This window comes from Stegodyphus dumicola, chromosome 8 (assembly GCF_044657685.1).
Source record: "Stegodyphus dumicola isolate Sdum_Otavi_A_Nest chromosome 8, ASM4465768v1".
In the NCBI taxonomy this organism is placed as follows: Eukaryota; Metazoa; Arthropoda; class Arachnida; order Araneae; family Eresidae; genus Stegodyphus; species Stegodyphus dumicola.
Window position 1 is genome coordinate 116,294,567 of NC_140775.1, and position 24,236 is coordinate 116,318,802.

At 34.1% G+C, this 24,236-nt stretch overlaps 1 protein-coding gene across 1 annotated transcript in view; it reads right to left on the reverse strand.

The window, feature by feature from the left end:
• Positions 1 to 17,312, reverse strand: part of LOC118193974 (uncharacterized) — a 223,074-nt gene extending 205,762 nt beyond the window's left edge. The window contains exon 1 of the mRNA XM_085822327.1: positions 16,779 to 17,312. Coding sequence (XP_085678453.1) covers positions 16,779 to 16,937 — 159 coding nt within the window. The 5' untranslated portion in view covers positions 16,938 to 17,312. The remainder of the gene's footprint in view (positions 1 to 16,778) is intronic.
• Positions 17,313 to 24,236: the final 6,924 nt, after the last annotated feature.

The following is a 24,236-nucleotide window of genomic DNA, read 5'->3' on the forward strand; positions in this document are numbered from 1 at the left end:
CAGAGCCATCTGCAATTGCCTCTCTATGTATCTCATGTCTGCTCCTCGACAGCTAATCTGTAAATCATCTACATATAGTGATCCTAAGATGGTGTGAGGAAGTTCTTTTAATACAGAATTTATTTTTAAACTGAACAGCGTTACACTAAGCACACAGCCTTGAGGCACACCCTCTTCCTGTTGAAAAACATCCGAAAAAACAGAGCCAATCCTTACTTGAAAAGTTCTAGCGTTCAAGAAATTCTGTATGAAAATTGGTAGGTTGCCGCGCAAGCCACTCTCGTGAAGATCCCGGAGTATACCGTATCTCCATGCCTTATCATAAGCTTTCTCAATGTCGAAGAATACTAAGACAAGGTGACTTCTTCTGACAAAGGCTTTCCGAATAGATGTCTCTAATAGAAGCATATTGTCTACGGTCGTTCTCCCCTGTCGAAAACCGCTCTGATAAGGCGATATAATATTATTCTTTTCCAAGAAGTAGACTAGGCGGCTGTTTACCATCTTTTCAAACAGTTTGCAAACACAACTGGTAAGGGCAATTGGCCGATAGTTCGAGGGATTCCTCGGGTCTTTCCCTGGCTTCGCAATAGGAATGACAACAGCTCTCCTCCATGCACTGGGAAATGTACGCTCCTTCCACACTCTATTGTAAAGTGTGAGAAGGGCACTCAGTGACTTATAGGACAGATGCTTTAGCATTTCATAATACACGCCATCCAGACCCGGACAAGACCTATGTGTCTGCAACAAAGCTCTCTTTAATTCAACCATAGTAAAGTCTCTATTGTACGGCTCAAAGTTGGAAGAGTTGAAAGCGATGGGATTTTTCTCAGAGCGTTGCTTGATAGAAAGAAATGCAGGTGAGTAATTTCGGCTGGAAGAAACGGCAGCAAATGTCTCACCAATTGTATTTGCAATTTCTTCTATGGAGCTAATCACTCGGCCATCTTTTTCCAGAAAGGAAAGTGAGTGGTCTTTATACATTCCGCATGCTTTTCGAACTCTTTCCCAAACCCGCTTACTAGGCGTAGAGGATGTTATTGAGGACACATATGAAATCCAGGAATCCCTCTGGCTCTGCCTTCTTACTTTCCGTGCATTTGCTTTGGATCTTTTAAAAGCTATGAGGTTTCGCAGAGTAGGATATCTACGAAAAATACCCCATGCTTTTTTCTGTTTTTTCAGTGCTTCATGACAGTCGCGATTCCACCATGGTTTTGAATATTTTAGTAGTTTTCCTGATGTTCTAGGAATGGAGAGCATAGCTGCCTGAATAATAGTATTAGTAACAGCTTCAACAGCGTCATCGATATGCGCATCTTCTACCATTTCATCTGTGAGCTCTGCAATGGAAGAGAAGAGTTCCCAGTCTGCCCTGTCCAGTATGAATCGAGGGGATCTCGACATGGGGTTTGCTCCTCTTTGTGCAAGAGACACAAAAATAGGATAATGATCGCTGTTGTACAGGTCATTTCCGACACTAAAAGTGCAAAATGGCAACAGAGATGGTGAACAGATGGCAAGATCGAGAGCGTGGAATGTCCTTGAAGGCTCATGGAAGTATGTATCTTGCCCATTATTTAGGAGACAAAGGCTGTGATCTTCGATCATCTGCTCAATTTGTCTTCCTCGGCAATTTGTATCTTTGCTACCCCAGAGTGGACTATGGCCGTTAAAATCTCCTATTATAATATAATGCTCAGGCAGCTGCTCTATTAGATTATTTAAATCTTGCTGATAAATGTGCTCATTTGGAGGCAAATACAAAGAAACAAATGAAACAACAATATCAAAATTTATTTGAGTAGCGACAACTTGGAGGGATGTCGTCAAAGGAAGTACATTTGAGGGATAATCCAGTGAGGAGAGGAGACCTACTCCTCCACTGGCACGCTCACCTGCAAGGTTATCCTTCCTGACGAAAGAAAACCTCCGAAGTTTTGCATGGTGTTCTGGTTTCAGATTTGTTTCCTGTATTGCGAAGCACACGGGATGGTACACATTTATTATAGATTTGATGTCAAGCAAATTTCGGTGGAAACCGCGACAGTTCCATGACACGAGGGTGGCCATTATGAATGGTTTTTGTTTTTCCTGTGCTGTTCTTTTGTTTTTCGTGGAAGTAGATGCCTGGGAAATTCCAGACCCTCTTCCACTTCCATAAAGTCTGAATCCGCAGATTCAGAAATCATGTCATCAAGAGAGCTATTGCTGCGACTTCTATTTTTATTTGATATTTTTTGTGTGGCAGTTTTCGGCTTACTTTGAATAATTGTTTCTTTCTTTTGTACTATATGAGTTGCATTTTCTTTTTTCTTGTTGGATGTAGACGGTTGGGTTTTATTTGGTAGGGTCTGTGTGCCTATTGATGTTTGGGTGGCGACTGTACGATATGATTTAACAGCACTGGCGTATGATGAATTTGGTCGAAGCTGTGTGCTCTGGACTAGTCTTCTGGCTTCGGCGTAAGAGATGTTCCTAGTAACTTTTGCAGTCTGGATTTCTTTTTCCGATTTCCATTTTGGGCACAAGCGAGAAAATGCTGGGTGGTCACCCTTGCAATTTATACATAAAGGCGCAGCGGTACAATTATCAGAATCGTGGCCAATCTGTGAGCATCGGGCGCATGTGAGGCTGCCACGACAAGACGTCTTAGAATGGCCGAAACGCTGGCATTGGAAACATCGCATAGGGTTTGGAATATAAGGTCTTACAGGAATATTTAGATATCCGGCCTTAATATTCTTAGGCAGATCAGGCGTGTTGAAGGTAAGGATCACGTGTTTCGTGTCTATCAACTTACCTTCTTTACGCATCTTGATCCGCCTTACACCGCAGACATTTTGTTCGGATAACTCAGAAGCGATCTCTTCTTCAGAAACATACAGAAGGTCGAATTCTGAGATTACACCACGACAATAGTTCAGTGACTTATGGGGTGTTACAGTGACATTCGCTTGCCCAAGTTTAGTAATCTGAAGTAAAGAAGCAGACTGGGTGGCTGAGTGTGTATCAATAAGCAAGTCTCCGGAGCGGAGACGCTTTATGTTTCTCGGCTCACCAATACAAGACTGGATGTATTTGTTTATTACGAAAGGAGACATCTTATGCATTTCGCCAGAAGGACTAGAGATTACTAGGAAACGGGGACTATTGTTATGATTTTTTTTATTTGCATCTGTCCGTAATTTTTTTGCAGAATTTTCAGAACTAGGTTGAGCGACAGGTTGAGTGACTGGTTTAGTAGGAGACGTTTCAGAACTAGGTTGAATGATTGGTTTATTAGTAGATGTTTCAGAACTAGGTTGAGTGACTGGTTTAGTAGGAGATGTTTCAGAACTAGGTTGAATGATTGGTTTAGTAGTAGATGTTTCAGAACTAGGTTGAGAGACTGGAGTGACTTCAAAGTTTTTTAATAAAAAAATATGTGTATTTGCCATATTGAAAATAGAAAAGATTCGGGTCCGACGGCCCCGCCCACCACGGAGCCCAACAAGGGAACACAGATTCCTGTGTTAGGGCTAGCCGGACCTATACGCAAACTGAAGCCCCACAGTCGGCTTTCCCGAAAGCAGGTACTCCCGAGAGCTTGACCCCAAGCCACTGACACAAGGACTAGTGACCAGCCGATTGACACCCGTGAGGACGACTAAGGTGCCTCCCGTTTAGCTGAAGCAGAGGCCAAAGCAGTGTGTTGGGGACAGTACCTCGCCCCTCAACTACCAGGACCCTCCTTTCCAGCGACACGGGTCTCCACGCACGGCAAACACGTGGGCAGTTTTCTCGCCACTTGAAAACTAGAAACAAGGTCTGTTCTAGCCTCTCGTGACGAGCCCCAAACTCCGTAGAGAGAAACCACAAGGGAGAAGGGAAGGGAAAAAGATCCAGCCAAGAGGAGAGGAGACGGAAAAGAGGATAGATCACTGGGCCTCCAGGATCGTGACACCCGTCTCACCAAGAAGATGATCCCCTGAAGGGCTAGGGTACCTCGGGATTGCCACACCCGTACTCACAAAAGTGAGCCCCCTGAGGGACCAGCTGATAGAGATGGAAGTGCGTATCTACATAAAGTTTGCAGGGTGTTTGTTCTCAGAAAACCTGCATTATCGAACAATATCAATCTTTGACTGGAAAAGTCGTTGTTGGCTGACGGAATGAAAGCATTGATTACGCCTAAAATAAACATGAAATGACTGTGCAATCTTCCGGCTGGCTAGAAGCCGGAATTTTGGATTTAAACAAATCATTATAGGAAACATGTTTTATTTACTCTATGCATGAGCTGTAACATGTCGAAAATGTCTAAAGGAAATGATTTAAACCTGAAAGAAAAGGTTAGTGCTAAGGGTTATCTGAGTAAGCAAAGCACTCAAGGGCCAACTTCCTAAAAAAGGGATGCCTTCATGGAGGACTTTCTAAGGAAAAATGGCTCATGTATACTATACACATAAGGAAAAAGCGCAAAAAGGCCCATGCAGCATTTAAAATGCAAACTACCCAAATAGCACTGTGTAATGTACTTAAACAAAGAAATAAAATTGATTAATGAACTAGTAAAAAAATGTAAAAGTCTTAAGAAAGCGGAAAAGGGGTGGAAAATCAAGATTCACTGAAACAGCTCTTCTAAAATAGTTTCAAGCTATGAGACTAAAAAATTTTCCACTTTCTAGAGCTCTTTTTGACTAGCAGTAGAATTTGCTAAAATGGAAGGAGAAAATTTTGCACCAACTGATGGATGGTTCACAAAGTATAAAGAGAAAAATAATATTGTTTACTGGAAACTACATGGACAGAAGCAAGGGGTATATCATCATTCAGCTAAGAACAGGATAAAAAACATTTTACCTGGGCTTACACAAGAATATAAGGATACAAGCTACACAAAATTTATAACATAGATGAAACTGGTCAGTTTTACATAGCCTTACCAGAGGACACATTAATGTTAAACAGCATCTGGTTTTCAGAAATTAAAAGAACAAATTATTGTATTATTAATGTTCAGACTGGATGGCAATGCCATTTGGTTACTGGAAAAAAGTAGAAAACATCAATGTTTATATTGAGTCAAAAAATTACCTTACCATAATAACAAGAACTCATAGATGAAAAGCAGCATTTTTATTGATTTCCTTTTGAAATGGAACACAGAACTGAAAAACAACAACAATAAAAAAAAAAAAAAAAAAAAAAAAGCTTAACTGTTAAATAATGGTGCTGCGCACCCTTCTGATATCTTTTTGAAAAACACTAAATTAGTGTTTCTTCTGGCAAATACAACTTCCATCATTCAGCTTTTAGACCAAGGTATTATAACAGCTTTCGAATGCTATTACAGAAAAACTAATTCAAAAAATGATAAACAAAATTTAATCTTGTGACAATATGAGCATTTTGAAGGAGATAACTAAGTTAATATCTTTGCTAAAGTCTATGCATATTATAGACAATGCATGGGAAGCAGTCTCCCAAAGCATACTTACAAATTGCTTTAGAAAATCAGGTTTTTATTTAAAAAAAGCCACAGATGAATTGATGAGGGAAATTATGAAGATTTGTGCTTAGAATACATTAAAACTGAAGATAATATTGAGACAGCATAAGAAAATATTGACTATAATATTATAAAAAGTGTTAACAGAGCTGCAGAGACTGAAATTGACAATATAAATGCTACAGATGCAAATGACATCATGCCAACATCAGGTGGATTGAGAAATGCACTGTAAACTCTACGAAGTTGTTTTATTTTACAAGTATGCCTAATTTAATTTAATCTCATATAATAAAGATTTTAATATTATTTTAAATGTAACAAGTGACTGAAATACCATATTTCTTTGTGTATTTTTCACCTAATTTTTTTAGCACGGTTCCGAAAATTTAAAAAATATTCTCATAAATTTTACCCTTTCTCATTTAGAATACATTTAAAGAGTAAGCTCTTCTAAATTCTAAAATAGATTTGCCCCAATAGCGATTATTTTTTGTCTTACTAACAAAGACAAACCTTCACAAGCTACCCATGAAGGTCACACTGAATTTTCCCTTCTAACTCTTCGCTTGATGCCAGCCTAATGTAAGAACTGAACAATGAAAAACAAGCAAATAGGAAATGACATTTAATCTACACTTTCACTGAATCAGCCAAACATCCTCTCTCTCAAATTATTTATGGATGAGAGGCCTAGGAAGTAGCAGACACAATAAGAATGGGCAAGCTTCAAGGTACAGGGAAATAAAAATGAAGATATCTTATTAGATATTGCAATATTAATATTACTATATATTCTTATTTGAATATAAATTTCTTCTAAAGAAATAATATTGTGATAGTTACCTGTAGTTTATCCATAACTACTTTTCATTTGTTATGCTTTACCCTAACCACATCCTTCAGAGGAAGAATGAAGAAACTAAGTTAAAAATTGCATTGAGGAACAGTCTTTACAACAGAATTTGAACAATGCCACTGAACAAATTGGTGGAAAAAAAAAAAAAAAAAAAACTATACTAGAACATTTTGTTTTTGGTAAAGTTAATCTACAGACATCAAGCACTGCTGTTATCTCATGCATTTTACTTTACCTTTTTTCTTCTTTCCTTAGACAGTTTTGCTTTATTCTGATGACTTGTGAAGTAACTGTTGCATCATTTAATTCACCACAGATATTCATGCCAGTTAAATCGGGAGTTGACTACATATACGTTCAAATGACTCCTCTGTATACTTGCATATGATCGGGGGGGGAACCATATATTCAATTAACAATTTTTCATAAAGAGTTTTTTTAAAGTATCCACATCTTCAAATTTAACAATTTAAATGAACGCTGAACTAATTTCTCAAATCCAGCAGCAACCAAGCAGCTTGGCACATGTTCAAATTCTGGCAAATTGGCTAACTGCATGGGAACTTTTCTCATGTGTAATATAAATATGAACCAATTTCCCTTGGAAACCCTCCACATAGGTGTTTCTCCCTTTAGGTATGCAGCCTTTGTGTGCTTGCCTATAACCAATAATATAACTCATTTCCTGTGCCAGTCAGACCAATTCATTCTACTCCTCGGAAAATGTACAACATTTGGTTTTCGTCATTTATTCTGGTTGTGCTTTGTAATTGCATTATCTGCTTTATTGATTAAATAATAATTCACAAAATGTTTCCAGTTTTTTAAAGCAGATCCATTTTCCAAGCATTTCATGCCTGTGATGTAACCAAAACTATTGGCATTTTAAACCATCTTTCTTAGTATAGTTATTATTCAAATCAATAATTCTTCACTTTTTAAATTATGAACAGTATTAAATGTACCAAAATAATTTTATTTACATATGACATATTTTTCCATTATACAGGAAACACTTGGACAAGATGAAATTAAAGCAAACACATGAGACCATCTGCCTAAATTCCATCCCAATTTTCAATTATAGGACCCCAGGGGATCTCCTCGTCTTGCCAACAACCTCTCAAGAGGATTTTCAGACAAATTTTAAAAGACCCCCATTCTGCATAGAGACAATGATCAGCTAATATCTCCTAGATCCGGGACTCAAACCCAGGTTCAATAACATAAATACTCTTCCTCTTCCAAATATCACATAAGCTTGGGAGATGATTATACATGAGATTAAAAATGCAATAACACGTTTAGAATAAGCTATGCATTACCATCTACCATCAAATATCTCTTCTCATACACATATCACATACATACATGATTCAATTTTGTAATTGTAAAAATTTTGTAAGATTCCAGCACATTTTTATTTTTAGTTTTGAACTATAAAACTTTATTTGAGTCTTCAAGAGGTGGCTTAACATTCCCTTTTATTAATGTAGAGAGGTTCCTTTTATGTCTTTTTAGGTTTTTCTTTGAAATTCTTTAGAAGTGGAAAGGAATTGATGTGATATATGCGGCTAGGTGCGTATTGTAACATCATAAACTTTTTTTTTAAATTCTGGTGAAGGTTCACACAGTATTTCAAAAATTATTTCCCAGAAACAATTTTTATAAGTTAGCCTTGAGGTTAGTATTTCGTGTGTGCAAACTTTTACTAGTATTCATACCAGTACAGCTTTCATGGAATAAAATTCATATGTGCAAACTTTATTGAAAATACACTTAAGATGCTAAAACTGCTGAAGGAAGTATAATAATCTGGGCATATCTCTGTAGAATACAGTTTGCTCATTATATTTCTCTAATACAATTTATCTCCAACATCTCACATTTATCTGAACATTATTGCACACAAAAAATGACACTATAACATTATGGATTCTTAATCTTTACGCTTTGCAACATTAGAAAACACAGAACTGCTCAGAAATAAAAGAGTAAACATTTTTTTTAATTAAAAAGAAATATTTAATCAAAATTGGAAAACGTGATCAAATAATGATGCAATAGCCTAGTATCAAATAAATAATCATACCAGGATATCTAGGTGGTGCTGCAACAGCAGCAGATATCGAAGTAGTCATTTGTTGTTCACATATACGATAATCCTAGCGTTTATTATAAAATTCTGTTAGATTTCATAAGCAATGCAACACAATGAGTGATCACAAATGATGACTAAATTTACCAACTACGTCCAAGAATCATCCATGAGCTAATTACTACTTTATTACATGAATGGGTGTGGCTGCCCCAAAGTCTTCTTAACAGCCTGATGATTTACTGTGTACTACATGTCTGTTAGAAGTAAATATCTATTACGCTCATTTTACATCTATTTTTTCTGGAAATTTGACATTCCTCCTCTCACAAGAAATATTCAAGATCATTTATGGGTATTTTCACTGTTGTATGGTACAAACTGCTGTCCTATATTACTCTGAATCCATACCATATTTCAGTAAAATCTATTTTGTAATTTTTGAGAAATTAGAAAAATATGTTACTTTTTTAACTTTGAATACAAATGTATTAATTCAATACTTTCATCCCTCTAATGCATGCCATGATTTAACTAGTGATTCATTATTCAGCACTCATCAATGCAAACCACTCGCATTCACTGGAACAAAACACAGGTATGGACACTAGGCAGGAAGCTCCAGCTTTGTAATGACTATTGCTATCTGATGATGATTGTGATTTTCAATGAGACTTTGCATAACACTGCAAAGTAAGTTAAATGATTCCATCAACATGATGAAGAATTTCTATTTATGGCCTTAAAATTCCCTGGACACAAATCTAATCAAACATTTGAGGCTTGATTTAGAAAAAATGGTTAGAAGCAATATCAACTCAACTATGTAATTTATTGGAATAGAGGCATCATAATTAGCAATATGATAATACATTTACCCTAGTCTGAAGTTTGAGGCCCTAACAAATTACTGATATTAATCAAATTTCATAAGCAAGTGAATAGCCTTTTGATGTCATACAGAAGCTTTACATCATATTAAGCAGATGGTTTTAAAACTTTGCTTTGCGAGAATATGTATGTTTGTTATGAAAATATCAAAAATCAGAAAATTGCATATATGGCATTAAGCTGCGATTCATAGTTAATTCTAAGTTTTTGTTTGATCTTATTGTCCCATCATATAGTATAATGTAATAATGCATTTATATATATAATGAAAGCACAATTTTGGAAGAACTGATGTAAGACCACTGAGATGTAGAAGCATAGCAATGTTGTTTAACATAGATACTTGATGCATATTAAAGAGGAAAAGTCAAGCTGGATTAATTTCCTTTTTTATTTAAATTCACATCTGTGGCCATAATTCACTTGGCACTCCAATCATGCCTATTTCCAGAACATTTTACGTTTTGATACTACGGCAACAGAAGCGAGTATAGCGAAGCATTCATGCAGCACCCAGAAGTTGAAGCAAAAAGTGACGCATCAATTCAGAAGAAGAAGGAAGGAAGTCAAATGTTTCAGTTCGAATTAAAAAGTTTTGATTTACAGTTATTTGATTGGGCAAGAGGTATCTGCATTATGCACTACATTGGATTGCATGATTAATTTGAATGACACAGTTTAGACTTATAGTTCTGTTTTTAAGATAGAGAGATGAAGTCTCCAAATTCAATAAAAATAAAAGAGGTTATAGCCAATTTAATTTAAAAGTCGGTTTTCATATTTTTTATCTTACACATTCCCTTTCCTTTCCAAAAGGAAAAGATAGAGCGATAGACAAGCGTTTTTGTGAGAAAAGGCATTAGAGCAGCAAAATATGAGAGATATAATTTTGAAAATACAAAATTAACTCTTGAACAATTAAAAAACTGGAAGTCATAAAATTTTAAACACTGGAATTATTATAGTCAATAATAATTTTAAACACTATATTCTTTTAAAACAATTGCACATTTTTAAAGTCTTATTAGGATTTAAGTCCAATCTGTAAAAAGTTCTTGTTTCTGGAACATTACATTACAATTTTGATACTTCAGGGAAGGATTTCCAAAATTTTTACACACATTATCACAATTATAAAAATTTTATACACCCATTAACTATTAAGAATAATCACAAATCTTTTACCATAGTTTTACACCATACTAATTTTCACATTTATACGTAATACTTTATTATTTGTTACATTATTGACATTATGGTTTTTACTTTTATTATTAAATTTTACAATTTTCTTATTTTACACAAACAGAATGACCCCCACAACTTTCTCTAATATGAAAATAACCAACAAATCACCTTATTATTTTTGCTTCAACTTCTGGGTGCTGGGTGAATGCTTCGCTATACTCACTTCTGTTGCCGTAGTATCAAAACGTAAAATGTTCTGGAAATAGGCACGATTGGAGTGCCAAGTGAATTATGGCCACAGATGTGAATTTAAATAAAAAAAGAAATTAATCCAGCTTGACTTTTCCTCTTTAATACGGATCAAGTATCTACGTTAAACAACATTGCTATGCTTCTAAATCTCAGTGCTTCCAAAATTGTGCTTTTATTATATATATGAATGCATTACAGTCAAAAGTCATTAATCCGGACTCCTTGGGACTTCGGCGATTCTGGATTATCGATTTTTCCGGATTATAGATCATCAGTTTAAATCTGGTAAGATGGCATGCAGAAATCATAAAATTAAAAATATGAAACCGTAATTTATGAAATAAAGAGCAATTATGACCTAAAGGGTATCAAAATTTACAAAAAAAAAAGGTTAATATTTATTTGTTTACTTTATTAAACATTTCTTTCAACGCACGCAAGCATAAAAGCATACATTACTCATAGTCGAAATTAGAAAATTGCAACCAGAAAACTATTTGATGTGTATTCGTGATATTTATAATGACGAGGAATTTGATTTAAATCATATCAAAGACGGAGTACATCGAGATGAAATACTACATTTAGTAAGGAATTATAAGCCAAATAAAATAAAAACATCTGCCCTGAAGATAAGGATAGTGCTGACAGATCAACTTACAATTCATTGCGCGCCGTGGCGTTCCAGTTGATTTTTTTACCCTTTAGATTATAATTGCTCTATATTTCATAAATTACAGTTTCATATTTTTAATTGTATAATTTCTGCATGCCATCTTACCAGATTGCAACTGATAATCTATACTCCACAAAAAACCCTAATCCGGAATCGCCAAAGTCCCGGCGAGTTCGGATTATGGACTTTGTACTGTACTGCACTACAGAGGATATATTTGAGAATTTATGTGGCGATGCCAGTATACAGATTCTAGTTCAGATAATTTTAGGAAGTTTCTGGATGCTGTTAAGGAATTTTGTTTGACAGAAGCCACGTAAATTCGTAAATTAGGTAAGTGGATATTTCCTTTGTGTAGTGCTAAGATGAATTTCCTTTTTTATGTTATTTCACTGTTTCATTTAAAATATAGTTTATTGAGATTATATATTTTTTTGTTGGCTGCTCCTCTGACCTTTTAAGTGAATATAGATTGATGTGTACATGGACTAAGTCAAGGGAGTGCACTATGCCTAGTTTGTGCAATTCTCTAATTTTTTTTTAAGTAACAATAGTTCAATGGATACAGAATTTGTACAATTCTTTGATTTGTTATTTTGGATTTGTGTAGCGGCGATTTTTGACGCCAAAAATTGACGCTACACAAAGCCAAAATAACAAGTCAAAGAATTACACAAACTCAGTGTCCATATACTGCCAAAAATCCCTAATTATCACCAAGGGGCACCAGTAAATATATTTTTACCAACTACATTTTAAATCAAACAATGAAATAACATAAAAAATGAAATTCATCTCAGCACTACACAAAAGAAATATCCACATACCTTATTTACAAATTAACATGTACTCAGTCAAACAAAATTCCTTAACAGCCCTAAAAAACTTCTTAAAATTATGTGAACTAAAATCTGTATACTGACATTGCCACATCAATTCACAAAATGAGAATCAAAAATATCCTCCAGAGTGCCATATCATCCGACCATACGCATTTCCTTCCTACAAACAGGACACTTAATAATGGCTACTAGTTACACCTTCATTTACACAGCAGTCAAGTAATGCTCTTTTCTCCTTTCTTTCCAAATCATATAGAAACTTCAAATTAATCTTCCCACATTCAGCCATTTTACCCTCTAAACCAGAAAACAAGCAATGTACTTTCTAACCAACACCCACGACAAGTCCTTACAAATTCACCGCAATCATGCAACCAATTATGTCATAATAGAGTTTCCATAACATTCAACTACTCAGGCTACCATAAATAAACCACCATTTCGTGTTAAAATAAACAACAACTTCGCAAAAATATAAGGGGTACTCTTCTCTCCACTCTAATTGTAATACATTCTTTTGCAAAAAAAATCAAAGCACCAAGAAGGACTTTTGCAATCATGACAAAATTTGATATGCAAAAACAGCTTGATCAAACATGCAAATGATCAAAGTTTCAAGGCAGATGAACAGGAATTGCGATCATAGTGCGCATTCCTAGTGTGCAATTCTCAAAGTATAAAACCAATAACAGAGGCGGAAATTTTTTTTAATTTTTTTTTAATTTTATTTTTATTTTTTTATTTTATTTTATTTTATTTATTTATTTATTTATTTATTTATTTATTTATTTTTTTTGTTGTTGTTGTTGTTGTTATTGCCATTGTAATTCTATAAAGAAGCAACTGCAGATGACATTACGATGATATTGAAGACCTTACAGATAACTAAACGAATTCAAATGTGGTCGCATTGTAGGGTTGCGCGAAGCTGGGTTGTCATACCGAGCAATAGGCCGCCACCTGCAGCGCATAGACACTGCTGTGCAAAGATGATGGCAGCAATGGTTGCTACAAAGAAATTGCTGACGAAATGAAGGCTCTGGAAGGCCAAGGAGCACAACTGTGAGGCAAGATGGGATGATTGTTCGCCAGGCCCGAATCGTCCCAACGATATCATTGTCGATTATTCAGTGTATATCTCCTGCGGTACCATACACCATCTCAAGGGTCAGCAGCTAACAGGCTAACAGCTCAACGATATGTTGATATTATCCTGCAACCGATTGCATTATCCTTCATGGCACGTCATCCTGGGTCCATTTTCCAACAAGATAATGCCAGGCCACATACCGCTCATATCTCTGAACCTTCTCCATGCGGCTGATACTATTCCTTGACCAGCAAGGTCACCAGACCTTTCACCAGTCGAGCCTGTTTGAGACATGGTAGGCCGCCAGATTCGGGTACCACAAAATATCTCAGATTTGGAGCAACAACTGATGAATGCCTGGCAGAATGTGTCACAGAACGACATTAGGAACCTCTACCACTCCTTGCCTCCACGAATTCAAGCATGCATTGCCGCCAGGGGTGGCTCAACCAATTACTAATTTGAACACTCAATCGATGATTGTGAGCCTTGAATAGGTACTATGACCTTGATTTTTCAATCATTTTATTATCAGTGTATGAGCTATACACATATCCAGTTTCAACAAAAAACAACTACAGTCAAAAGTCGTTAATTCGGACACCCATAATCCGGACCTCAAAGCTAAAAACTTTCTGCGCATGTGCCGCGTTGGCACATGCGCACAGGCGTTTTACGCGTGCGCGTAAGACCTTGACTACTGCGCATATGCGTGTGCGCAAGTGCAGAATACGTTTTCGCCTGCGCGTTTAATGTATAACGGACGGTGTAAGCTAAAATTATCTAATTATCTATTTCAGTTAATGTTAATGATTGCGTTGTTCCTTAATCTTCGAATTGGATCCCGCTTATTATTTTTTGCAGACTGTAAGAGCAATTTTATAAAAGTAAACTTGAACTTTCGATTATGTCAAATAGAATTTCCGATGCTGGAACTTCCAAAGGATCTACAAAACGAAAGTATGTTTCGATGTCCAACAAACAAAAAGTGGAATTACTGCAAAAAATGGATAAAGACATGAAGAAGGTGACAGAGAGGTTAGTGAAAACGAAAAAATTTCGATTGACAAGTTAGTCGGTATTCTCGGCACAGCAATTAACGAGACTTGAACAGCGGAACTTTGTAACTGAACAAGAAATTATGTCTTTTTATAGAATTAAAGAGAAAGTATTATCACATAAAATGAAGCAACTTAAACAACTTACATTGAGAGAAATGTTTAATAAAGTAATGAAATAAATATTAAGCTTTTTTTTTTTTTTTTTTGTAAATTTTGATTTTGATACCCTTTAGATCATAATTGTTCTTTATTTCATAAATTACGGTTTCATATTTTTAATTTTAGAATTTCTGCATGCCATCTTACGAGATTTAAACTGATGATCTATAATCCGGAAAAATCGATAATCCGGAATCGCCGAAGTCCCGACGAGTCCGGATTAACAACTTTTGACTGTATTTCCTTCATGGCACTTCGATTTTTTTTTTTTTTTTTTTGGCAAAAGATTGTAAATTAAGTTTTCATATTCTAACAGAATTTTTTAAAGTCTTAATCCAGAAGCATCAACAAAAGTGAACAAATATACACCAAAGAATACTTTCTTGCTTCCCTGTTTATCTTAACTTTATCTACAATCTGAATTACACAGCTGCTAAACTAATGAGATTCATGCAATTAAATATCACTTGAAGGATCTATTCAGTATTCAGTTTAAATGCATTGTTTTTTTAGGAATGACTGATTCAGTCTAATGATTGCACAGTGAGACTTATTTTTTCTTAAAACATTCTCAAGGATTAAACATCATTTTAAAGTTTTAGGGAAATTAGGAATACAATCATGTGTAAATCCAAAAATTTATTAAACAGTTTTTCAGTCAACTGTTTTCAAAAGTGACTCCTAGTACTAGAAGGGAAAAAAATATCTCATACTTATTTTGACTTTTTTAATATTTCATGTCCATAATAAAATGAAAAAAAAATCTAATAGCATTTACAAACAACATGCTCTTTTATTTACCTCCCAAATTACAGAAATATATTTTTGTCAACATAAAAAACATAATTCAAAAATAAAAATTCACTATTCTCTTGTCTCTTAACAGTGAATGGCCTTTGGGTTGCAGCTTCTTATATAATGTAGTCTGTTGGGTGAGAGGAGTAACCCAGGAAATTTGAGATGTTATTTTTTACCAAATGATTTACTAGTTAATTGGAATGGTAAAAAAAGAAAAAAGAAAAAAAAGAACTAGCTCTCAAATTAAATAAGAAGAATTCAGTAATTTTATTTAGTTACTATGAAATATAATGCAACCACTAAAAATAATATGAAAATTTATAATACTTATTATAGTGAAAAAAGCCAATTAACTGTTAAATGAAATTTTGAAACTATTATTTCTAATAGAGATACTGTAAAAGTAAGTATTTCTACGTTTTTAACAATGCTTGCATTAAATTAGCTAGCTTGCACCAACATATTTTGACAAATATTTTTCTCTAATGGCTTAATGTTATATAAATATAATGATGCATAATATCTGTGAGCACACATGATCACATCAAGTGATAACTTTTATAATTACGTTAACCATTTTGTGTCTCACATAATGATAGAATAATTTTATTAAAAAATAATTAAATGAAAATTTTGGTTAAAAAACAAATTAAATAACTTTTGGGAATTTCTGGTGGTAACTGCTAAAAGAATTAAAAATTATGTCACAGATTATGTCAAATTAGTATGCCGATAACACTTAACAATATCTCATAAACCACTTGAAATTAAAATCTTAATGTATTTAATAAGGATAACTATTGTCATAAAATAAGGCACAAGAAGCTACTCTTTAGAAGATATGCATTTTCAGTTGAAAGAAGGGAGAGGTCTTAAGATGTAAGACAGCATTATAAACTTAGTTGTTTGAATTAATATTTTTACAATTGAAATGAAATTTCCATTCTTGAAAAAGGGATTCTTACAAATTAAGTATTAAGATTAAAATTCCACATTTTTCCCACATGTAAAACAACAGTCTATTTTACTTGCTCATAAATTTCTTTGGCATATATTTTAATAAACCTATGATATGTTTTTGAAAGCTTTATTCATATTTTTTTAGCTTGTCCTATCTCATTTGCTCAATATATACCAGTTATGATTTTTTATTATTTACTGATTATCACTGTTTATTAAAACGAAGACTTTATGTAAAATGGCATGAAATAATTCTCTCATTGAAGAAGTGAGTCCTGTGTTGGGTTCTCATGAAATATGTGTCCTTTAAACAGTATTTTTTATCATATATTCTTTTGAATGAACATGATATTTCTATTTTAGCATGTGTCATTTAGAAAAGAAGGCACTTAAAAATAAGTACTTACTTCCTGCCCAGTTTCACGATTGATGGCCAGTTGAACCTTACCATAGGTTCCTTGGCCCAACTTCTTCTGTACATCAAATCTTTGCTTTAAACGGTGTTTTTTGTCATTTTTTAAAGGTGATGAAACAAGGTCGGATGATACACTTTCTTGCACAACCATGGTGCTCCCTTAATTTTGTTAACAATTAAACTGACTCTTAAACTAATGGTTTTCTTTTATCAACAATATAGAACACAATGAAATTTATACTGTATCCCACACTCAAACACCACATTTTGTAAGAAAGCTCGAGTTTTTAATTATTAACAGCTGAAAACTGATACATATACTGTGATTAAGATACACAAAAATACATTTAAACTGCTCCTTATTGATTCTCTTATACCATAATTCTGTCACAGTATTAAGAAATAAGTAAGATTTTTACGTATATATACATATATATATTATCTTATTCGCGATTAAGAGAAGATTACTCGAGACACTTCAACACATCCCACTCACTTCACCGGATGAACTCCAAACATCTATTATATTTCACGTTTCGTTCTACTTTTTGCCGTAGCAACGGAGAGTTGCGTCATTTTCAGAGGGCGCTAAAAATATTCAGTTCCTTTGGTTTTCTATTTTCATCCTTTTAAGAAAATATCAGTAAAAGTTAAAATAAATAACATAAATTATTATGCATAAATATATTCATAAATTCAGACTATTAATGAAAACACTATACTATTCAAGATTCAAAACATAGTTTCGGCAAAGAAAAAATATTTTGATGCACTTATTAGCAACACCGTGTGGGTAATATTTTATAAATAATTGGTGATCCAATTTTGATTTAAGAAACATATTAATTATTACGTTTGATTTCCCTAAGATGCAAATGTTTACTGTAAAGTACGAAGGAAGCATTTTAAAGGTAATCACCAACTGCCAGGGAACAAATCACTCATACAACTAACAACTGGAAGGCAAGGCCTGAGAATATTAAATAGACTCTTTTCTTTTATTTGTGAGTGAAATATCTTTTACTTCTGGGAAAGGTTCGGATTTTTTTAGCTATAATTTTAAAAAAATTCATTTTCAAGCTTATTTTATAGCATTTGAAATTTCTAGTAGATATGTGAACAGACTACAAGACGGCGATTTGCGTATGAATTATATCAGTTTTAATCTTTTCAAGTAAAATAATAACTAAGTTATTATTTAACTTAGTTATTATTTTACTTTAAGATTAAATAATAATTAAATTATTATTTAATCTTAAAGTAAAAGTTTACAATTAGGTGCCCCCTGTTTCTTTGGCTATTCTTTTTTGACGCCAAGATTTCAAGATGGCCGCTGCACAAAACCAAAATAAGAACTCAAAGAATTGCACAAACTCGATGTCCCCGTACACATCGATCTATTTTCATTTAAAAAACAACCGGACGCTAAAACAAGTTAAAACTATCATGGTAACCAGAAATGGGATTTCCTCCCCAAAATTGAACAAAATTTTTCACCAATCGAAGGGGCACCCAATTCTACACTAGAGCCAATCTTAACATAATAATTTTAAAGTGTTTGCGCTATTTTAAAATTCATTTTTAAAATTTTTTATAAAGCTTTTCAATTGCATTTTCAATTTCGTAAATCTGCTTATAGCTTTTTTGATCAGCATCTTTCAGGTCAAAAATTTTTGCTGTTTTTTTCTACTGATGGTGGCAAGTCAACATTTTTTTCTGTAATAAGTTCGCTGTCAAGTTCTACAGTTTTAATAACACATTCTTAAACAGATTTTTATACTCGTTGTCTCAATATTGTTGTTAATTGACATATATTCTACAAATGAATCTTCATAACTTCCACAACAATATATTCTACAAATAAATCTTCATTACTTCTCTCGCTTTGAAACATTAGCTATAGTTTGCAATTCATCTGAGGCTTTTTCTGTGTAAAACTCACAATTTCAAAAAAAAAAAAATTCTAACTGATTTTAAGAAATTAATGCCCTGCATTGACTATAATACGCATAGCCTCCCAACGAAATATTGACTTCCTTATTTCTTTCCTTATCATTTTCACAAAATGACAGCATTCATTTTCACTTCGAAAAGTGCAACAAACAAAGTTCTCTTCATCGTTTACTAAATATCTTTCCTGTAATGACATTTAAAAGCTTTTACAATAATCTAAAATTTAGGATTAAATATTCGAAATTGTATTTTCAAGATGAGACACTAATGCTATAAGTTAATACTTAAGTCTTTTCGCTTGGTACTTCAGCAAGTTACAAGTTAAGCGCACTACAACAAAAACAACAACGAAAGGCTTCTTCAAAGCGATGTATTCAAAATTCAATATTTGTCTTTCTAGACAACAGAAAGATTTAGCCATCTACCGCTTCATGTTTACAAACTATGATCAATGTTTTTATTGTTTTCTCTTCTGTCTACTACTACCACTTTCTTTCCATTTAAAGACTAATAATATTGGATAATGCCACGGAGTATAAAGCATTATACTCCGTGGATAATGCTTAGAAGCATTTCATACAGACAAAGGTGCTCCTTCACAGGTAAAGGTTACGCCTTTCTAACTCTCTTATTTGGTGCTCACCATGTGCTTTTACTGAGACGTTTCTGCTGTTATTTCAAAAGCCTTTTTATTTTGTCTTGGTCAGGCCCGTGCAAAGCCTAATCGGTGCCGTCGTGCAAATGTCTAGCGAGTGCCTGTATATACTGACGATATTAAAGGGACATTACTTAGAATACTTAGAATAGTTAACACTTAGAATGAAGCATTATCAACATAATATGAACCCCCCCCCAAAAAAATATGAAGGGTTTCAGATTTTAAATGAAGTCCAAAGGGGCGTTTTTTTAACGTTTTGTGTGTTACCTTTATTTATTAAATATCATGTTTGCACTTAAACCATAAAATTCAGTTCAATAGCAATTTCGCAAAATAATTTTAAAATGAGCATATCTTTAGAATTTCCGATACACAGTTCCGCGCGCTGGAGATAAAAAGTCCCTCCCCCTCGTAGAGTGTTGCCATTGCTCGCTTTTAAATCGTTCAGTTTGTTACTCAAAAATTCGTTAAACTTTTACAAAATGTGAAATCGATAATAAAATAAATTCCAAATTTCAAATTTGGTCCATATTCGTAGCTCATATTCGTAGGAGGATTACGTCATTCAAAATTCAATGGCTTCATTCAAAATTCAATGGTCATTCAAAATTCAAAAACAATGTACCGTTGTTTTATCACAGTACGAGAAATATAGATACATTTATGCAGATGTTTCATTATTTAATTTCTTCAAATATAACACAGGACTCTAACATTTGGTGGTAACAGTTTAAAAAGTGAAAAGAACATCTATAGTGATTCAACGGAAAATCGCAAAACGAAAACAATAGTCCTTCAGGGACAAAGCCCCGGTGGACTAAAAATTACATTTTACTTTTTGACTAAATATACAAACTATTTGTGCTTTGTTAAAACCCACACTCAAACATATTTATTGAAGAATTATACATACAGTTATGTTATAAAAAGCCGCCCAACAGGTATAGTGATTAGCGTTGCTGACTACCGTGCCGAAGGACCCAGCTTCCAATCCCGGAGAAGGCATGAATGTTTGTAAGTGTATAATGTCCATGCGGCATGGGGCATTTTAAATATGCGAGGCGAAAGTCCTATCGAAAAGTTCTGTGGTAAGGGAAGAGGGGACGCTCGGACCCGTCATTTCCAGGGTGCTCTCCATCAAAAATGGGGGGGGGACTGAGTTAAATCGCACTGTGACCTGTAAGGTGCTCAAGGCTGTGGCCAACGACAGGCGTATCTTGCGCTCCTTGCCACGAGGAATTTCGTGGGCTTGAGCTGACTACAGGTCAGACAAGTGAGCATTAGTCAATAACAAAAGCAACATGTTGTCAAAAAGAAACCTTGCAAACGAAGCGAAATTCATATACTAAACGCACTAGATACCAACTATGTTGCTGAACACTACTTATTATCTTAAAACTAAAAACAAATCAATATACATATCTAACAAGTTTGCACTGAATGAATTGTTGTACGCAGCGTAGTTTACCACAAGGTTTAAAGTGTGATTACAGCAGGGCACAAAAAGTGCTGTCGGCTGATATCTAGGGATATATCAAAATTCTTTTCTACATACCGCTATGTTGTTGACAACGATATAGCGTTGAGTTTCAACAGACGATGCTAAATTTCCTCCAAACGTTTCCAAAAACTGCAGTTCATGCATAAGATCTATACTCTTTACATCGATTAACTTTTTATCAGTTAATGCTTTTTGCAGTTTTTGACATAAGTTGAGCTGATCATGTAAATATATGTAAACGAAAATACGTGATGCCGATGCGTATGTAAGGGTACAGGGGGCGCCGTAGGCACGTTCGATAAATTGCTTAGTTCTTATTTTGTGTCTACTGCTGCAATCGTAGTAATTTGTGCAAAATTTATCTTTTTGCTTTTTTATTTGGTGTTTGCTTGTTGTTATTGTTATTCTACATAAAAAAAAAGGTAAATGCAGTTACCCATTAAGTTCAACTTAGGTTAGCTTTTTAATTCAGATAACCGACGATTTGAGCTTAATTACTCAAAAAATGTTTGTTACATGAACCATTTGTTTACTAAATTAAAAATTATTATCTTCCGAGAAGAAAGAATTGACATATTTACGGAGTACCACTGAATTTAAAATATACCTATTTGAGATTTGAAGTGAAGTAAAAATGTACGAGGTATTCTGAAATAAAAGATTGGCCATTTTCCGATTTTTTAGCCGTACGGAAAACCGAAGGAAAATATTTCGTTATTTCTATTACGCCTTAAATACATACTTTAAATTTGATTTATTTACTAATAAACAAATGAATACCACCACCTCCTTGAATTATTTCTTATTGATCTAATAGTTCATAGCAAGCAATGGTTTTATAAAATATTTCAAAAAGTGACTTTCCGATTGTTATTACGAAGAGTTTTACGCAATAGTTCTTATAATCATTATTTTCTACTTTTATTTTTACTTATATCTTTTTCTGTTTTTATTTTTCCTCATATGTCGGAAGGAAAACAGAAAAAAAAATGTCTAACTATCAGAATGTAATGAAGAAAAAGAAAGTCAGAGGGAGCCTTAATAAACCAGACCTCAGTTTTTCCAAAACCCAAAGACTACCCAAGCTGACACTACTAGCACTAGTTGTCCATCAAAGTCTCAGATACCACGGAAATTACCAAAAGAACCTAATAATTAGAAAGAGTTAGAAAGTATTTTCACTCGGGAATTACCTTTAACTTCAATGCAGCCGGTAGAAAAAAACAGAAGAAATACTATTGAAATACAATTTCTGCATTAGATTACGCATTTGCCCGTGCCTGATGATTCCGGATTATGTCCACGTCCATTGTTGTCATCCCAAGTTCAAGCCTTAACAAAAAATGGTCCTGGATATTACCGAAACCTGGTTTCGAGTTTCAGGTTCCCCAAAGGCAAACATGGACGTAAATTTCTTTAGATGTACTTTTGTCGAATCTTGCCATATACCGAAAGAGTTAACCCAATTTTTTAGAACGATTAGGAAAGAATAAACCTGTTAATTCGGAATTTCACATTTTATCAAAAAAAAAAAAAAAAAAAAAAAAAAAAAAGACTAAGCATTGGCGGGATGTTATTGAAAGAATTATCTATGCCATTCAGTTTTTAGCCAAATAACCGTAATCTTCCGTGGTCCAGTAAAAATTGTTCGAAAGAAATATTCAAAGTGTATAGAAAGATCACAAAATTTAACCCTACCATGTCTGTATATATTAATAAAGTTCAAACTGAAAAAAATATGCTTCATTTCTTTGGAGATAAAATTCAAAATAAAACAATTAGCTTATTAGGAGACAATATAAAGCAAATTATTTGAAATAAGTTCAAACAGGCAAAGCATTTTTCTTTTTTACTTGATTGCACCCCAGATGCCCGCAATCAAGAGCGGATATCTATTTGTATGAGGTATCTTAATTTAGAAAATACGGACATGAGTATTGAAGAAAGGTTTTTTTTTAGTATTTTGTATTACAACAGATACGAACAGCATTCTTATTAAAGGCTTTAAGAGAAAAATAGTTTATATATTAGTAATTTACGCTGCCAAGAATACGGCATAGGTTCAAACATGAGACGTAAACATTTTTCGAGTAATTATGCTCAAATCGTTGCTTCTCCGAATTAAAAATTTAAGTTTAACATAATATGTAACTACAGTTACCTCTTTTTACGCAGAAAAACAATAACAACAAACAATCGCAAAAACATATATGTTCCACATATTTTTGACTCAGCGCCATCTTGTGCCTCACGAACTTTCACCTATTGTCGGCGCGAGCCTGGTCATGGATCCAAAGCATTTCCCAATCTATGCAGCTAATGCGATGAAGACCTTTTAGCAACTAGGTATAAAAGAAAATAGAGAAATGTGTGATTACGTTTTGAGGATGCTTCAGGATACTGAAAATATTCATGGAAAATAATTGTTGATAAGCCACTTGATTTTAGACTTCTTTAATGAGAACACTTGAAAGGCCAAATATTGGCATTAGTTCAGATTGATCCAGAATCCAGATAGAAGACCAGAGATCTACACAGACGTTATACTTCTATGAACTTGACTCCTGTAGTTTCTCTTTCCCAACTCGGATAGATAGATAATAAACACAAGCAACCAACAATATTTCATGAATTTTTTTTGCCATTTCGAGTAATTATCATTCGAACGCTTCTACTTTGCATCCGAAAGACGAACTAGGATGGATTATGCCGTTGAAATTAACCAAGCCGATTTCATTGGAAGTATCTATCGTTGAATCAGTTAATCCTGAACCAGTTAAGAATGTGCTTTCTCTAAAGGAAGTTCCTGCTACTACAACGTCCGATAAGTTTTGAAGTTTTAGATGCTAATCCATCAACAGAGGAAAATATGGACTGTCTCGATGAAAATTCCTCTCAAGAAGAAAAAAGCACAGTAGTTCCTGCTGATTGTGACTGAGCAAAATGAGGAAAGGCTGCTTCCGAGTGTTTGTCCAAGACCGGAAGTAACTTAGAAAAATGATTAGGATTTGTTTCTCAAAATTTGGTGTAAATAGATACACCAGTGCTCTGACCAGAACTAAAATAGCTATTATTTTTTACTCTGCTTCGAATCATGATCTAGCACTTGCTGTTATCATGAAGAATGAAATTCAGTTCAGTACCTCCAAATCAAAGGAAGAGACTATAGTTAAGAATTTTTTAGAGGTTTAACTTATGATGAAAAACTTGATGAAACCTAGTTTTTTTTTTTTTTTTTTTTTCCTTCTCTAGAGAGATGTGATACAGGAAGAAGTATTTACAAGAAGAGACCAATCCTTAACATGAGGGTTTATCAAAAAATAAAGAACTAATCCCAG